At 40.5% G+C, this 16,925-nt stretch overlaps 1 protein-coding gene across 2 annotated transcripts in view; it reads left to right on the forward strand.

Annotated features, from left to right (window-relative positions):
- LOC138597786 (glucocorticoid receptor-like) overlaps positions 1-16,925 on the forward strand; it is a 77,522-nt gene that overhangs the window by 37,108 nt on the left and 23,489 nt on the right. Inside the window, exons 3-4 of one of the 2 annotated variants that reach the window (XM_069669302.1) lie at positions 11,351-11,520; positions 13,049-13,075. In XM_069669302.1, the coding sequence (XP_069525403.1) occupies positions 11,351-11,520; positions 13,049-13,075 (197 nt within the window). The remainder of the gene's footprint in view (positions 1-11,350; positions 11,521-13,048; positions 13,076-16,925) is intronic. The other variant, XM_069669312.1, reaches the window with a different exon arrangement.

Consider the following 16,925-nt stretch of genomic DNA (forward strand, 5'->3'; position numbering starts at 1 on the left):
GTAAATTTGACGTTGGCCTGTTTACAAAGGGAAAAAAGAAAAGGGACAAAAACAGCGGAGAGAAAGCAATAAAGATAGATGGATAGATAGACAGACAGACAGACAGACAGACAGAAGGGCAGATAGAGAGATGTACTTTATTTATCCCAAACTGGGAAATAGTGGAAATAAAGGTGAAATGATGCAAAAAAAATGTAGGCTATGAAAGGGAGATCTACAGAACTGAAGACGGCACAGGAAGTAAACATTAAAGTGAACCCAGTACGAGATACAGCGGCGTTCAAAGACGGTGTATGGAAAAGGAAATGTCGACAGACTGACAGAGACGAGACTGAAAATGTGAGTAAAAAAAGCTAGCTTAGCTCATTTTAAGATGCTACAGAGTTAACTGTTGCTATGGACGCAGCACTCACTGTGAGTGTAACGGACGGTTTTTAAAAGGAAATGTCATCATTTTTAAATGAATACAATAATTTCCAAATCAATATATTGTATCAAATTATTGATTTCGTAAATAAATAGCTGTGTACTCAGCGGGATAATGTATAGTGAGCAGGTTGTTATCACAGAATGGAACCCCGACAGGGTGAGCAGGGTCAGGGTCTCACCCGGAATAGGTTCCTCTTACATAATAAGCTTTTAGAGGACACGTGCTGCTATCTGTCTTACACTGAATCATTCAATTTTTTGTGCATTGGAAACCTGGTTTGTGATTTTTACAGGCTGAAACATGTTGCTCCTGCGTTAGTCAGGGTACAATAAAGCTGCTGAACAATAAAAGTTTAATAATTCCTCTGAATGTAGTGATTAACTCAGCTAGCTGGGATTTGAAGCTGTTTTAATTAAAATGTTACTTATGAATTTCATGGACAAGGTTAGTCAGAAAAATAAGGTTAGAATAAAAACTTGACTTGGTATCATAAAAATCCTTAGGAATCAGAATCTGAATGAAAAGTTGCCAGTCACACTACAACCTCCCGTTAATGAGATGCCACCTCGGCTGCTGTGCTAATGACTCTCTAGAAGCATCTCTGACTGTGTATTTTCCCACACAAACGAGGCAGAGACAATGGTGAATGAGCAAATAAATAAACCACGCAAACATCAACTGTCACTGGGTGAGTGATAGAAAGGCAAAGCGCTCGGCTGAATAATAAACTTGTTTTTCCCTATTTGAGCTTTCACTTCTGCTGCACTCTGACTCACCTCACTCGCTCCGGCCTTCACTCGTCACACAGCGGCTTTGAAAGACGGTTTTCTGCTTCTGAAATGGGTCCTTTTCATGTCAGGAAAGTTTGGATTATATGACTCAATTTGCATCTGATTTGTGAGCAAATCAGGGGCACTCAGTGGATGGAAATGAAGGGAATCGGTCCGACAAAGTGAAAATGGAGGAAACTATTGAAAACGTCTTCCAAACTGAGGAACAAATTACTGTTGTGCCTCCACTTGGGTTATGCTTTCAACATGTTTTGGCAAAAGAAAGACTTGATAAGGGTTAATTAAAGATTACGATTAGACCAGTGATTATTATACTTTTACCAGTACTGTTTCCCATACCTAGATTTTCATATTGGCACTGCACTGTTTTTGTTTGTGATCAGAGTGGTGCATTAACTGAAGTACTTGCGATATCGATACTGTATTTTAGGCGGCATCAGAGGCTGTTACAAGACAGGTCTTGATATCGGAACACCACTAATCAAGATCATTGTTAAAAGAAAACAACCCTGACACTTGTTAGGAGATGCCCAAGGCACACTTATCTGTAACAGCTCTCACCTAACACTCATACTTCTTCTGCTTTTGCTTCTGATGCACATCACTCATAAATGGCATGGCCGCAATGTACGAACTACGAAAATACGAACTTAAAATGCCGAAGTATTTTTACTGAGCCTGACACAATGATTGTATATAAAGATGGACGACGCATCTCCATGTACTCTTGTTGTACTGCCATCTTGCGTTGGTGATGTCATTTGGAGCCAGAGATCGGCAGGTGGAGCCGCCGTAGCCACTTCCGCTAACCAAACACACACTTAACTTAATGAAAAAACAGCAGAGATCCCGCATGTCGGCGTATTTAACAGCAGAACAGCTTCCTGTGTTGGTCTGAAGCAGACGTTCACAGATATGTGAACTTCAATGACTGTAGTGATTGTTTTAGTTACATCTCCTCTCGCCGTTCTTCCTCTGGTCTGTTAATCCAGAACTGATCAGCTGCAGGAGCCGTATTTGTCAACAGTGCTGTCAATCATCCTTTTTACAGCATCAAATAATTAATTGAAACTAAACTGGTCAGAAAAATGAACACTTGCACGTAAATCATCTCCCATCCAAACTCGTGTCCCGTCTGTTAACATGGAGGAGGCGGGCTTTATGAGCTATACTGCAGCCAGTCAGCAGGGGGCGCTCCAAATGTTTTGGCTTCACTTTTAGGCAGCCGGCATGTCGTCCATCTTTTTATACAGCCTGTGGTCCAACCTCAATGTCTGCTTCACAAAGTCGGGTCAAACACTGTCTTAACTATGGTATCAGATATCAGCTTGTATGCCAGTCAGTGCACCTATCTCACACCATGGCTCTGCAAAAATTGGACCTTCTTCTGTTAAATTATCATGTGACTATAAAAAACAACAGCACTATGATGCTTGCAGAGAGTGTAATGTTAGTCAAAGCTAGCAACATGCCAGCAGTCAGTGTTTTTTCATCATTATTATGTGTTTTTCAGTACTGGAGGTAATCAGGGAAAGACTCAAATCTAGTTATCGGAATCTGTCGGGGAGGAAAACATCTCTAGTTGGAAGCCGATAATAGGAAAGAATAGGCTGAATTGATGATTGAAGTGACAGCACTGTGTGGGAGATGTAGACACTCTGACGTGAGGCAGGGTGGGGTGGGTGGGTGTGTGGACTTTAATGGGAGAAAAAAAAAAGAGAGGAGAAAACAGGGAGCCATCGTACAATCACATGATCTGTGAAACAAGGGTAGCTTTATAACTGTGCTCCTCTCAAGCAACCGAACGCTCCACTCACTAATTCAAAGACCAAATCAACGCACACACACAAACATATACCCACTCACACACATTAGCGACACACACACACACACAGAAAATGCACACACACATACGCTGCATACTGTCTCCGGGTAGGTGAGTTGGATAATCCCATGACTCGCCTGACCTCCTCCATACTTCCTGCCAGTAGTGACACCTGATTGGATGAGAGGCTGAGCGCGAGGGGGAGGAGGAGGGGGAGGGGGAGGAGGCGTCTGCCCCAGCAGCGGTAAAACGAAGAATATTATATAACCTCGGCAGATGAGGCGGGGTGAAGGGAAGAGGAAGGAGGAAGAGGGGAAATGAGCAATGAGAGAGATAGAGTGGGAGAGAGAGGTGGATGTGATGAAGAGAGAGAGGAAGTGAGAGTAGTGAAAGGCAGGAAGGGAAAAGTACAGTATAACAGAGAAAGCTGTAAGAGTAAAACATTAGAGAGCAGATTGCAAGATCTAGTGCTGCATGGTATTTCTAAGGTACACATTATTATAATACAGCAATATGTTTTTTCTATATTCTGCATGTGCATTGTGCTGCACAGGCAACAGGAACCTGATGGATTGGTTCGTCTTTTGGCAGAGAATGCAATGCATTTGAAACAATGATAACAAAATACTTTTCTTTACCACAATGGCAAATGTTTGCTTATTGTCTTGGGTTTACACAAGACTTATTTGCATACAAAAAGACTGTTTACTGTGCTATAAAGGCTTTGTTTACCTACACCTGAACCTGCATCCTGCAGTAACTGCCACAAAGTTTAATCAATGATTCAATTAGTCGATCACAGGAAACGTAATCAGCACTGTTATGATGATTTGTTGATACTAGTCTTTTTTAAATAATTGCTTTTTCAGCTGCTCCAAAGTCAGGATTTTTATGTTTGACATCGTTAAGTGAACATATTTGAGACCCTTTTAAAAAAGTAATAAACAAGTGATAAATAAGGATCAATTAACAGACTAGAAAATAATAAAAAATCAATAATGAATACAGTTGAATATTGCATCCATTTTCAACATTTCAGCCCTTCTGCTTTTGGAGGCCATCAAGATGTGCTGCTTAATACCACAACTTGCCAAAACAAAGCAGTTCTGCAATCCATCGTTACATATTGTGAAATATGTGTGCAGGCCAAGGCCGAATTTTGCCACTGAAAAGAACAGTTGTCTCTTTTTGACGTTTTATATCTTGACAGAATTAAAAAAGCACACAATCAGAATCAGAATCAAATGTTATTGCTGAGTAGGTTTACACATGCATGAATTTGACTTGGTGTTTAGGTGCAGAACAATAAACACAGAAGTAGAATGAAAATAAGTAAAAAGATATTAAACAGTTGTACTCCTACTGTCAGTGAATTTAAGTAGAATAAGATTTAAAAAAATACACAACAAGAATAAGATATAAAAAAGAAATATAATACATAATATGTACACCAGGTGTAATTAAAGAGCTGTGCAGATCTGCAGGTTTGTGCAAGATGATGGTAGTGCAAATGTTTAACAGTATAAGATTAAAAACAGTGCAAACATACAGTATGTAGTCCAGTGTGCGATAATGTAACGCCTAAATCTGAATTAAAAAATTCACATTAGTATGAGAGTCCATGTCATGTGGGGTGTGGGGGGTCGGGGCCTTGTTGATGAGGCTGGCAGCAGACGGGAAGAAACTGTTCCTGTGCCGGGAGGTTTTGGTCCTGATGGAGCACAGCCTCTTGCTGGAGGGGAGCGTCTCAAAGAGACTGTGTCCGGGGTGAGAGGGGTCGGCCTCAATCTTACCAAGAAATATGATCCAAGTCTACGTCACAAATTGAGTGTCTCCAACAGGCCAGGTGAACACAAGTTATAGCATGTTTTGCTGTGCCAAATACATGTTTCAGCTGCTCCAAAGTCAGGATTTGCAATTTTTCAGTTTTACATAATTGTTCATTAAATATCTTTTTGGTCTTGGACAGTCAGTCGGACATTTTATTGAAATAAATTATGAACTTAACAAAGAATAATCAAGAAAATACTGAGAATTGTATTGCTGTATTGTTTTATTATTATGGCATGAATTACACTGGCGATTTTTTCTTTTCTCAAACTTAAAAAAAAAAAAACATTTGATAAAAAAAAAAGAAAATAGTGAGATCATAATCATATAATATAATATAGCTATATGCTATACGCGCATATTGAAGCCATGCAGTTCAGCTCTACTGCTTTTAGAGGCCATTAAAATATAGTGCCAGTCGTTATAACTTGCTACAATACCAGTGATTCTGAAATACATATTTTTGCCATTTTATATCTTGACAGAATTAAAAAGCACACAATCCTAGAAATATGATCCAATCCGCCTTCATAAAGAGTGTTCTTATCTCCGACAGGCCAGGTGAACACAGGTTATAGCAGGCTTTGCTAAGGCATTGCAGTTTTTCAGTTTTACATAATTGTTCATTGAATATCTTTTTAATCTTGGACAGTCAGGGGGATTTTATTTGTTTATTTCTGATGTTTTATCAAAAGAAAAAAAGAACCTATCAAAGAATAATCAAGAAAATTTTATTGTTAGTGTTACAGTGTGAGCGGCTGTATTGTGTTATTATTATAGCTTGAATACTCTGGTGATTTTTTGTTTCTTTTCTCAAACTTTGGGGGGAAAAAAATGATAAAATGGTAAGAAATAATCATACATTACAATAAATGACAGAACCCACTCACTATCAGAGAGTCGGCAGAGCATGGAGGATGTTCATTATGGGCCAAGGTTGCGCTGAAAAAATGATGGGAATGCGTATTTTTCACTAGTTTTCACTATTCAGCTATAATGAATGTGCTTGGAATATATAATACAAATCAGTATTATTCATTTCTACCCACTCAGGCTTTGTGAAAACTCCGAGAAGGAATAGATTAACATCCCAACAGCAGCTGAGTTTGTCTTTATAAGTCTTTCGGAGCTAGATGGAGAAAGTTGTTTTGGACATAGTTGCTAAGACTTTTTACTCAATATGTTATAAACTTATAAAAGCACATTAAATACCACACTAATGCATACATTACTTTCCCCAAATTTCTATTAAATGTCTTTGGCAAAGCTGCCCAGTTTCCATACTTGCGTCAATGCTCCGCACTGTAAATGTTCTCATATCCGACGTCTCCTCGCTCACAGAAACCACTCCGCTCCCCCACCGCCCCTCTCATACTCTCTGCTCCCACACATTAGCCTAAAAAAGCTTTGATCTTAATGGAAAAACGATCCTCTCATCGGTTCCCACTGAAGCTACTGGTATACGATTCCCCAGGGAGACAGCAGGTCAGCCCAGTTCAGCTCTCCCTCCGAAGTTGCCACAGACGCTTTGTTTGTTGTGGACGGTCATCAGTGCTGATCCGTCTTTTCCACCACCTCATCATCATGTAACATTAAGGCGTTAGGAAAATGTTTAATGCCATTATAACTTATATAGCTGCTCTGGGTTTGATTTCATTCTGATGTAGATTAAATTAACAGGTGCCGTGTTTTATAATCAACATCCTCATGGAATAAAATGTACAGCGGAGGTGCTGGGGACCTGCATCGGGGAGAGAAGGCAGAATTGATTTCCAGTTGTACATTGCACACTTAAATGTAGGCTGTTTGTCTTGTTCCTACAGGCACATGCAGGCTTTTTCATTTAATATATAGTAGCTGTACTCCAGTTGTTGCCAAGGCCCTCCAATATTTCTCTGCAGCCTCTCGGTATTGACATATTGCTAGCATGTGTTCGCGCTCTGAAAGAGATGTTTGCAGGGAGAAATAGAAATAGCGAGGGCAATGATTGGTAGCATGTCTGAGCGTGTAAACACGGCCTGTCCAGTGTGCACAGACCTCTTTTACCTCTGCTTTTTTAAAACCTGGTGCCTCACTTGTTCATTCAATTCTGTTAAATAACACGGACATAAATGTGTGCACGTGTGCAGGAAGAGAAAGTGCAAGCTGTTTTTCGTCCCCCCTGAAAGTATTGCTGAGTGTGTGTGCAGGTGTGTTTGTTGGAATACATAACTCTTTGTTTGCAGTGTGCATTTGTCTGCGTTGTGCTCTTGTTTTTCAGCCTGCACAAGTCTTATTTGCTGTGTGAGTGTGAGAGAAAGAGACTGAGTGAAGTGCACATGTTTATTGCTCTCCGGTCCGGTACGGAGGCGTTCCTAATGAGGCTTGAATCTGCGCTGCATGGCTCAGAGCCACACTTGTTGGCTCAGCGATGGGAGGAGCATGGTAGTTGGAGCAGAAGTAAGGGGGTTATAAATGTTTAATTCAAACACCACCCTGTGGTCATTTTGTCCTAAACAGACGTGTCTAAATAGAACAGAACAGATTCCACTTTCAAAACGAAGAAGAAAAGACTGAAATATAACACTTATTATCTAAGAAATCTGCATTTTTTAATGCATACCTACACTTGTTTCACTCGGTTGGTTTGTGTCATGTGATCTCCTGCATCCCTGGCAGTCTGTCTCTTTTTTTTTCCGGTTGCTGAGCAATCCTGTGGGAGCCATCGCAGGTCAAGCATTGCCCGGTAATTAGTGTTCACAGCATCTTCGCTCAAATCCAGCCATAGCTGCTTGAAGTAGACAAGTAACAAGAGAGCCAGAAAGATGAGCACATTAGCAGGACATCATACTCCTCATAACATCAGGACTGTTTCTATAATTACCCTACTACTGATGGTCCCAAGTTAAGAGCAGTACATATTCTTCTGCCAAAACCCCGCAGAGTGCTTGTGCTGCAGATAAAGTCTAACCGTGGTATATACGATAAAGTAGAGCTGCTATATTTCATTTCAGTGTTATGTAATGTGTAAAACAAACTGCGGGAAATGTTGTAATAATTATCAGAAACTTACTGATAACACAGTCTGTCCTGCATTGCATAGTTTGTGACGTATTCTAGCGTTTCTAGTAGTGCAGGAGCATGGCAGAGCGAGGTGGAAATGAGTGGGATTTCGGTGCCAAATGTAGGCCAGAGTGTTATTGAGGTTGATAAGTGTACTTCTATGTGGGAGTAAAAAAACTGTTTGAAGTGCGCTCTCAGATTTGCCGAGTATTTGACTTTGGCACGGCACATTTTGCAGACGGCATGGCTCTTGTCTAACTCCTTCTTTGTTGTGGAAGCCATCAGTGGTAACGTTTGCTAATGCTAGCGGTACGCTCGGGATGTGGGCCAAACTTTTTCCTCTCTCAGTTGTTGCGTTGAAGTCAAATGGCTGAACTGCCATAGCGGTCGGGGATTTAAGCAGCACAAAATGAACCACTGCCTCGAATCATAAAGCATGAAAACTATTAATTGAAAATCGATACAGCGTTTTTGAGAATTGATACAGTATCCCAATATTGGGACATGAAAGTGTATCGATATTTTCATCCACCCCTAGTTGAAATCGGATTGGAGAGAAGCTTGAATTTCTGATAAATCAGGTTTGGATGTATAAGACATGTATTTGACTACAAAGCAAATTCTGTCTTAGCTTTCATAGTAGCATGCAAACAAATTGCTAAACTAACATGATAAAACATACATTTGATTTAAACCTGCAGAAGATATTTCTAGTCCTAGTTGGGTCTTAATCATCTTGATGACGTCGAGCTCTTTCCGCTCTGCTAGCCAGCTTCCTGCTGTCCCTCCCCGCTCTGTTCGTGCCATCTGCAGAACAGTGTGATTGTATATTTTTCAGATAACAGCCAAACGTTGAATCCCTGTACCATTTGAACCCTGTCTGCTTGAGTTGGCAATCATCTTCAGTGTTAAGCTATGGCTAAACTCAGCTGGACGTCTACCAAGATCCACCACCTCTACACTCCCCCTTTGGCCGCGCTCCAACTTGAATAAGCAAGTGTCGTCTTTCCAGTGACCATGAGGGCCCGGCCAGTTTAGGTCATGCTTGTTTGGGGAGACAAGTAGGGGTGGCTCATGGTCTGTTAGATAGACACAGAAAAGTTTCATTGATATTCCTGCGCCACTCCTGATTGCACACATGGCTGAGTAGTTTGTAAGCAAAGCGAGGAAATTGGTTGAACACTGTGAGCGTCACTTTGAATAATGATAAAGCACAGAGCACCACGGCTGAGATATCTATAGGCCTGGATGTAAAGTCATTATCAAGCCTTGCAAGCCAACCCTGTTACATAATGCCCATATACATTCCAACAAGTGTGCTGCCAAAACAAACACAGGAGAGAAGATTTAAGCCCTTCTAATGCGGCAGAATTCCTGTCACGGATTACACAGCAGTGTCAGTCTAACACTAGTCTGGAGTGTGTTTCACCAAAACACGCCTCTTAGACCTGACATTCCCTCCGTGTACATGCTGGCACTCTGCCCGCCATACATCTGACAAATTGGTGTTGGTGCGTTGTTGAGCTTCTCGCTGCAGTTCAGGCGTCTCGGTTTCTTTAAGTGCAATTATAGACGGTGGAGGATAATGACAGCTGTGTGTGTGTGTGTGTGTGCGAGTATGTTTTCTCAAGAGGTTCAAACATGGCTTTAATTTTGAGGCTCGGAGTGAGATTTAGAGCGGAGCACATTGAGAGGCGTGACTGTGTTTGGATTGTTTGCTGAGACATTAAACATGAATGAAATTAAAGGGTCAGGGAGGTCGTTCAAAATGAAGAAAATACGGACTCCGTCACATCAGAGGAGGGGTCAGAGGAGTTCATCTGAGGACAATCTGTTGAGCTCTGACAGTATTTTTGTTTTGAAGCTTTTGGAACTAGTGACTTTTTTGCTAGTACCTGCTGTAAAATCAGAATCAGGGTATATTGCCAAGTAGGTTTACACATACAAGGAATTTGTTTTGGTGTTCTGGTGTGAAAATAGTGATCATAGATATTGAATAAGTAATAGAAAGCTTGTAACAGCAGAACTTTCCCTGTCAAGTAGGACTGCAACTATTTTGGTAGTCAACTAGTCATCGACTGTTGAGCTGGGGTGGGAACCACAGGGTAAATCACGATACGTGGCCCACGATAACGATAATATCACGATACAGCGATTCTGCAATAATTGATATAAGGCAAGACGATCATGTAACAATTTATCACGGTATCTGATTAACTAAGGATTATAAAATGCCCCTAAAAAGTGGTAAAGTGAAGGATTTATGTACTTATGCACAAGAATTTTGTGTCAGTTTCACAGAATTTGACACAAACTGAGATAAAACAATGTTTCAGTCTGAAAATTTAATATAAAGAACAACTGTAAAAAAAAATAAATAAATAAATAAAGGATTTTTAAGTGGCTGGCGCATCTCTTAACTTCTTTTCACTGCTGTCCAATAGGACTATAACTAACAACTATTTTGATAATAAATTAGTCATCGCTTATTGAAACGATTAGTCGACTAATTAGATAATGAATTGCATAATTACTTAATGGCTCTTATTTAGCAATATGCTTTTAACTCTAGGTGCAAGTTCTTTTAGGCACGTGGCAACTAACACTAAAGAGAGTAAATATAAGTTCTTCATTCTAAAACTTTGCTGCTGATTTGGCTCCTACTGATGCAAAAGATAAATAAAAGGAGAAGAAAAAGAGATGAGAAGGAGAGAAAAAGGTTTTAAGGTGAGGGAACTTTGCACTGTTAAGGAGTACAACTCCATCTATAGACAGCTAACGTTAACTAGCTGAGGAGCTAATTATCTGGGGTCTCTCAAAATAACTTCAAAAAGAGCACGGTCTAGACCTGCTCTCTGTGTCTAACTTTGATTATGATTTGGCACTATATGAATAAAATTTGATTGATTGATTGATTGTGTGCATTACAGACACATTTACGTGATAAGCAAGGTCTGCTTTACAAATCTTGCAGGCGATCATTTTCTTTGCAGCGTTGAGGGTAAAATGCTTCCAGACTTTCGAAGAATTAGGACATGATGCTGTTGCATCAACCGCCGCAATTTTGCCATGTTTTGTTTACCCGTTGCTTCCTGGTCGCTGTTTTGCATTCGCCACTCTCAGCAGAGATAGTAAGGATGCGAGATGGCTCACCCCTCAGCAAAACTCGGCTCCGAAAAATGATGTCATCTCCTGTCTTTTTTGACTGCATCAATAAAAGAAACATTCTTTTGTTCGCCTTTCGCCAACCAGATTGAGTCTGAATGTTTTTCTGTCTCCTCGTCACAGTACAACATACCACTGAGACTGTCTGTACGCATTAGCAAGCTCTCCGCAGCCTGCATAAGTTTGTCACACACATCTTTACATTCACATGCAGCCCACTCATCTTTACATATTTGTCTCTTTTCTCTCTCTTTTTGTGCATCGCAGCTCGTCATCCAGAGCAGCAGAGACCAGCAGCTCTGCAGTGTCGGGCCAGTCCAAGCCCAGCGGGCAGACGCACAAGATCTGTTTGGTGTGTTCAGACGAGGCCTCGGGGTGCCACTACGGGGTCGTGACCTGCGGCAGCTGCAAGGTGTTCTTCAAAAGGGCCGTTGAAGGTTGGTCTCATACACTTACAAACTTTTATCCACTGCCTTAATTACTTGCTCGCTCGCTCGCTAAGGCATAACACACTACTTAAAAATAGCAGAAAGGCATTTTATATTCAGTCTTGTCGGAAAAATAAGTGAATCATGTCAATCTTTTTTTCTTTGAACCGATGAATTGTGGCCACGTTTACACCAGGTCATAATCACATTTGCATATTCATGTGCGTGTATTCTACATTAGCACCCACAACCTCGTACAAGTGCACCTAATAGCCACGGTTAGCATCCATTAACTTTGTACATTTTGTCCCCGAGTTTTTCAGTCATTTCAGTTACATAAGATCAGCTCCTGAAGCCGTTGCACAACAGTCTCTGCTGTTTCTCTTTCTTTAGGCAGCAGAAAATTAAATTATTTTTCTAATTCTGAGGTCAGAGTGGAGTAGCACAGCTCTCGTTGACCTTTAGTCGTCGCACGTCATGTACATGCCTTCTTGAGGGGTTTGAAACTTTAGTCCTGACCCTGCATGTCAACGCCTCCTCTTCTCTTGCCTTTCCTGTTCGTCCAGTATGAAAGAAGATTTGACTTAGAAGTAATTTTGATTGACAGCAACAAATTGCAAAAGTACACTTAGTATTATTACGGCCATGATAACCTCCGGATTAACATAGCCTTGCCCTATAAAGGAATGGTTTTAGTACGTGCTTGTAAAGTAGCCATTCGTCTGCTTCGCTTCACAAACATTTGGTGTATTTAGATACAGTATTCAGTTTTTGTCCCGTGGCTGCAGTGTGAGAACTAATTGCGCTCGACATAATCTGGAGCAGGGAGTGTCAGGAATGCACCTGACAAACGGAAAGTAATTTGTGTTACTGACATGTATTCCATCTCCCTCCGCTTCTCATGGCTTCTGCTTCATTTCCTGTCTGTCTAAAGCCGTCTGTACAGACGTGCAATTAGTTTGAAAGGGTAACTGTTAATTGGTTGGCATTCAGCAGCAATGGACAGTTAATGCTTAGGTTAACAACTGTGGTACTAAATGCACAGAAATGAGCCGCACTAATCTCTTTCAGTCGCAGTTAGCAGACCGGCAGCCTCGTCCTTTTCTTTCAGTCTCTCTATCTGTAACTAACATTCTGTAGTGCAATAATGCAGTTAGTGGCAAACTTACTACAGGGGAATTATACATCTGAATGTAAGGTGCAGTGAACACAGATTGTTTGTCTTCTGCAGGGAGTCTGGACTAATAATGGAAACCTTTAAGGATATTTGTAGTCGCCTGCATACAGTTTATAAAACATTTATTTCAAGCTACTGTTCCTTTAAAAAGTACGAAAAATGTGATATCACATACCATGTGTTGGACAATCTGCTAAATTTTTGTGCTTTTTATGATAAGGTGCTGGTTTAAATGCCAAGCACTCAACCTGAAGTTTTATTTTGAAAGAGCTGCCTACAGAAGCACTGAGAAAGTCATATCTGTCATTTTTGTTTCTCTCCCCCCCTCTCCATTCTCCGGTCGTTGTCTCTGTGGTGAAGGATGGAGAGCACGACAAAACACAGATGGTAAATAAACGCACTTTTAATAATAACAACAATGAAAATTCAAATGATGATGATATTGATGATGATGGAAGCGCTGTCACCTCTTGATTTGCCCATGTGCTTGTATTCCCTAGGCACTGAAATATGACCAATCTGCCTACACACATGCAAAGCCTCTCCTGCCAACTCTCTGTTAATGCATGCAAATGTTCTGATTTGGTAATTGAAGTCGGTGTTAAATGCCTGTAAATGATTTTGTGCTCTTTAAATTTCTGCTTGGATTGCTCCACCTCAGCAACCTCACAGGTGGCAGATCTAACAATTACAATCACACCCCGTCTCTAATTAGGCCTTTTCTTCTGCACTTGACCCACATTTCCCTCCTGAGATTTGATGTCAGAAATCACCTCTCAGCTTTTTTTCCCCGCCCTGTGCTGCTCAAGTGTTTAATTCAATCTGCGTTTCACTGTTTCTATTGATAGCATGCATCAGGCCCACATCCAAGTTTCTTCTCGTGCAGACATCCTGCTGGATTGCAATCGTAGTTTGCAGGACATAATTTCATTTAAACTTTTATGAGCTAAGAACAAAAGCCATGTTTTCAGCTTTGCTATTTTTAGATAACCCATTTGTATTTGTATGTTTTGCTTGAATAAGGTTTATCAGCCCATAAAGCAACACTTAATCCCTTTGTTAATCTGGATAATCACTAAACTGTGAGCTTTTTGTTCTAATGACAGCCATAATAAGTGGGTTCACAAAATGAGTCAGACCACAAGTTCTTGACTTCAGTTGCTGGTGAACCTCCAGAAATCCAGTAACTAGAAAGGAAAGCACAAACAGGATAAAGAATTGCTAGTGATGTGGAATTATAAACACTGGATGTGTCTGCGAGATTTCTGGACATTTTAGTTTGAAGCCTCAGATTGTATGACACACTGAAGACCTTTAACATTCACAAAGATGTTTTAAGTGTTTTAAAGTGCTAATCTTGAAGATCTCAGCTCCGTTCTCTTTGGCGGCACTTATGACAATAACAGTAATTGTGGGAGCACACTTCCCAGATATCCAGACCGTGTTGCATGTGTGACGTCCACGGTTGGCTCCGGTTGTAACTCTTGATTCTCCTCGCTGACGGTCTCTTTCCTTTTTAGACTGTTTGCCTTCATCTGAGCGTCGAGTTTGTTTCTTTTTCTTTGGATTTTCACTTATTTTTGAAGTTGTATCTGTAGTCATCCATCTTTTCTTTGTTTGTTCAGCCATAGTAGATTACTGTTTACTCGCAACACTTGCAGAGGCCGGAAAAGCAGCCGCTTAGCTCCGCCTACCCTCTCTGGCAGACCAACCACTGCTGGGTGATGGAGAACGCGTCACTAACTGGGCGCCGCTTGTGATTTTTTTATAATGTCGCCACAGACACCCAGTCTGTAATACTGCAAATGCAGAGGCTTTCATCAGTGGGCCATAGGCTCAATCACCATTGTGTTATCTCATTTGGCGATAGATAGAGACTTAACAGACATTTATTTAAATGAAAATCTTCGAGATTATTACTTCAATAAGGGAGCACACTAATGTATTACACCATAAATATTAGTTTTTGCTGGTAGGTAAATATCATCATTATAGTCACTCCATCTCCTCTCCTTTTTAACTGCATACTTAGAAGTAACTGCAGAGGCTCTGTTGGGGCTTGTTTGCCTTTATTATACAGAACAGCTGGGAGACAAGAAATGTGGGGAGTAGAGAGCGGGGAACAACATGAACCAAACAATCGGCGGACCGGGAGTTGAACCTGCGATCAGCGTGTCGAGGACTGTGGCCTCTGTACACGGGGTGTCTGCTCTCCCAACTGAGCTTAACCAGCGCTCCTATACAAGTGTTTTCATGCAGTTAAACATATCCGTCCAAAGTGCTTTTCACAGCTCAGTGTGCCACAGTCATTCCCAAATCTTCATCACACTCCGCAGTGCTGCTTTTTTCCTTCATGTCATCAAACATTATTTTTGTGTTGTTGTACAGAAAAGTAGCAAATAAAGGTCATCTTTTAGACATTAGTAAGACTCAGAAACACAGGTTTAATGGGAGCTTTTAGGAAATAATTAATTTCTTAAATTTCAAAGCAGTTATGGTTTTGGGATTTTTGCAGGGGAGAAAAAACGAGAGAGGAAAAGTGACTAGATTGTGTGCGATGACGAAACATAATTGGGCTATAGGCCTTGTTTTACCTGCAATGTTATTTTATACTCACTGTTATTAAGAATTAAAAATATAGATCATTTTTTGGTTAAATATTAGGCAAAAATATCAAAAGTATACAGCGTCACACAGCTTATGCAAGCAGTTGTTCCTATTACATTTGCAGATGTTAAGATTAAGTAACTCTGGACCTCCATGCGGTGAGTTAACAACGTTAACCACTGACCCACTGTGCAAACACTCATTAGTTGCAGCCCTACGTGCTAGTGTTAGCTATAAACCAGCAGGAGGCTTCACCTTGCAGTGCTAAGGGTGCTGCCAGGCTCTGTTAGCAGATCAGGGCGGAATAAGGGCGAGAGGATATCAGTGGCGTTCAGCTGGCACTTTTAACACTGCAGATGGCTGTTTACGGCTTTGTTTGCAATGACTTCCTGTGATCTCAGTCATGGCTGCAACTGGCAGCGCTCAGCCTGCTATCTTGTTATCGCACCAGCAACCCTCAGATACATTTCCAGGCTGTGAGAACAAGACTTTTTATGAATTTCAAGTTTGCTTTTGCAATTTATATGAATATAAACATAGCTTACATATGTATCCCGGGCCTCTAAAAACTAACTAACACTGCTTTGTGACAGTTACATAAGTCTGTAGTGTAAATTCTAGTCCTACTTACTTCTACAGTTCAATTAGAGTCATCCGTCTTGGTTGCAGATTTTATAAAGCCTCAGCAAAAATCAGTGTAGGGAACCTCTGATCTGAAACGTCATTAAGTGAAGCTAATCATTTGCCTGATGTCCCAGATTCTGTTTACAGGTGATCATGCTAGGCTGCTGGGTTGGGCTCAATATTCACTTACTGATGAGAATACAGGGAGGACTATAGAATATGTCGACTGTCATTAATACAGCATTTAAAAATGTATTTTTTCAGCAATATTGCAGAGGGTAGAGTTTAGCTTTAAATTAGCATCTTGATGAACAAAATTGAAGCAACGTTACATAAAAGCTGTTGGAAAAATAATCATTTTGTGAACATGTATTAGAAAAGTGTGATGATTGGCAGCCTTTAATCCTACAGTCATTTCTTTCAATAGCCAGCACAAGATAGCCTACTAAAAGAGACGCTAATGCTACATCCACAGCTCTTGCTAACGTTATGCTAGCTTACCTTCTCCTAGTTCTCGGGGTGCTAACTGTCTGTTTTCACAGTTTGAGCCAGCTTAAGCGTCTTCTGTTTTATTTTCAATGGATTTAAGGTTAATGTTAAGTTTTTTTTTCCTTTAGTTTGTTTGTTTTACCCTTTTTAGATAAGAAAGATTGACTTTGTCTGGTCTTGCATCTTTCACAGTCATTTTTAGTTGTTGATGTATATTTTAACAACTTTTCTTTTTTAATTTTTAACCATTTGAGATCATGGAAAAGATGTTAGTCAGCATCACATTTCCTCCCTTATAGTTTCCATTGAAGACATTACCATTAAGTCTTGCCAGCGGTCATAGTACAGTAGTGTATCTAGAATGAGCAACAAGCCAACTTGTGATTAGTTGTTTTCTTTATGTACTGTTGGTCATTGGAATCACAAGACAGTTTTATGGAACTTATTGGTGGATACATTTCTGAACACAGTGTTCAAAACTGCTTTAACAACATTACAAGGATGTTTATGGTTTTCT

The sequence above is a fragment of the Semicossyphus pulcher genome, unplaced genomic scaffold (assembly GCF_022749685.1).
Source record: "Semicossyphus pulcher isolate SPU_LCO1_2020_fin unplaced genomic scaffold, fSemPul1.0.p SCAF_10, whole genome shotgun sequence".
In the NCBI taxonomy this organism is placed as follows: domain Eukaryota; kingdom Metazoa; phylum Chordata; class Actinopteri; order Labriformes; family Labridae; genus Semicossyphus; species Semicossyphus pulcher.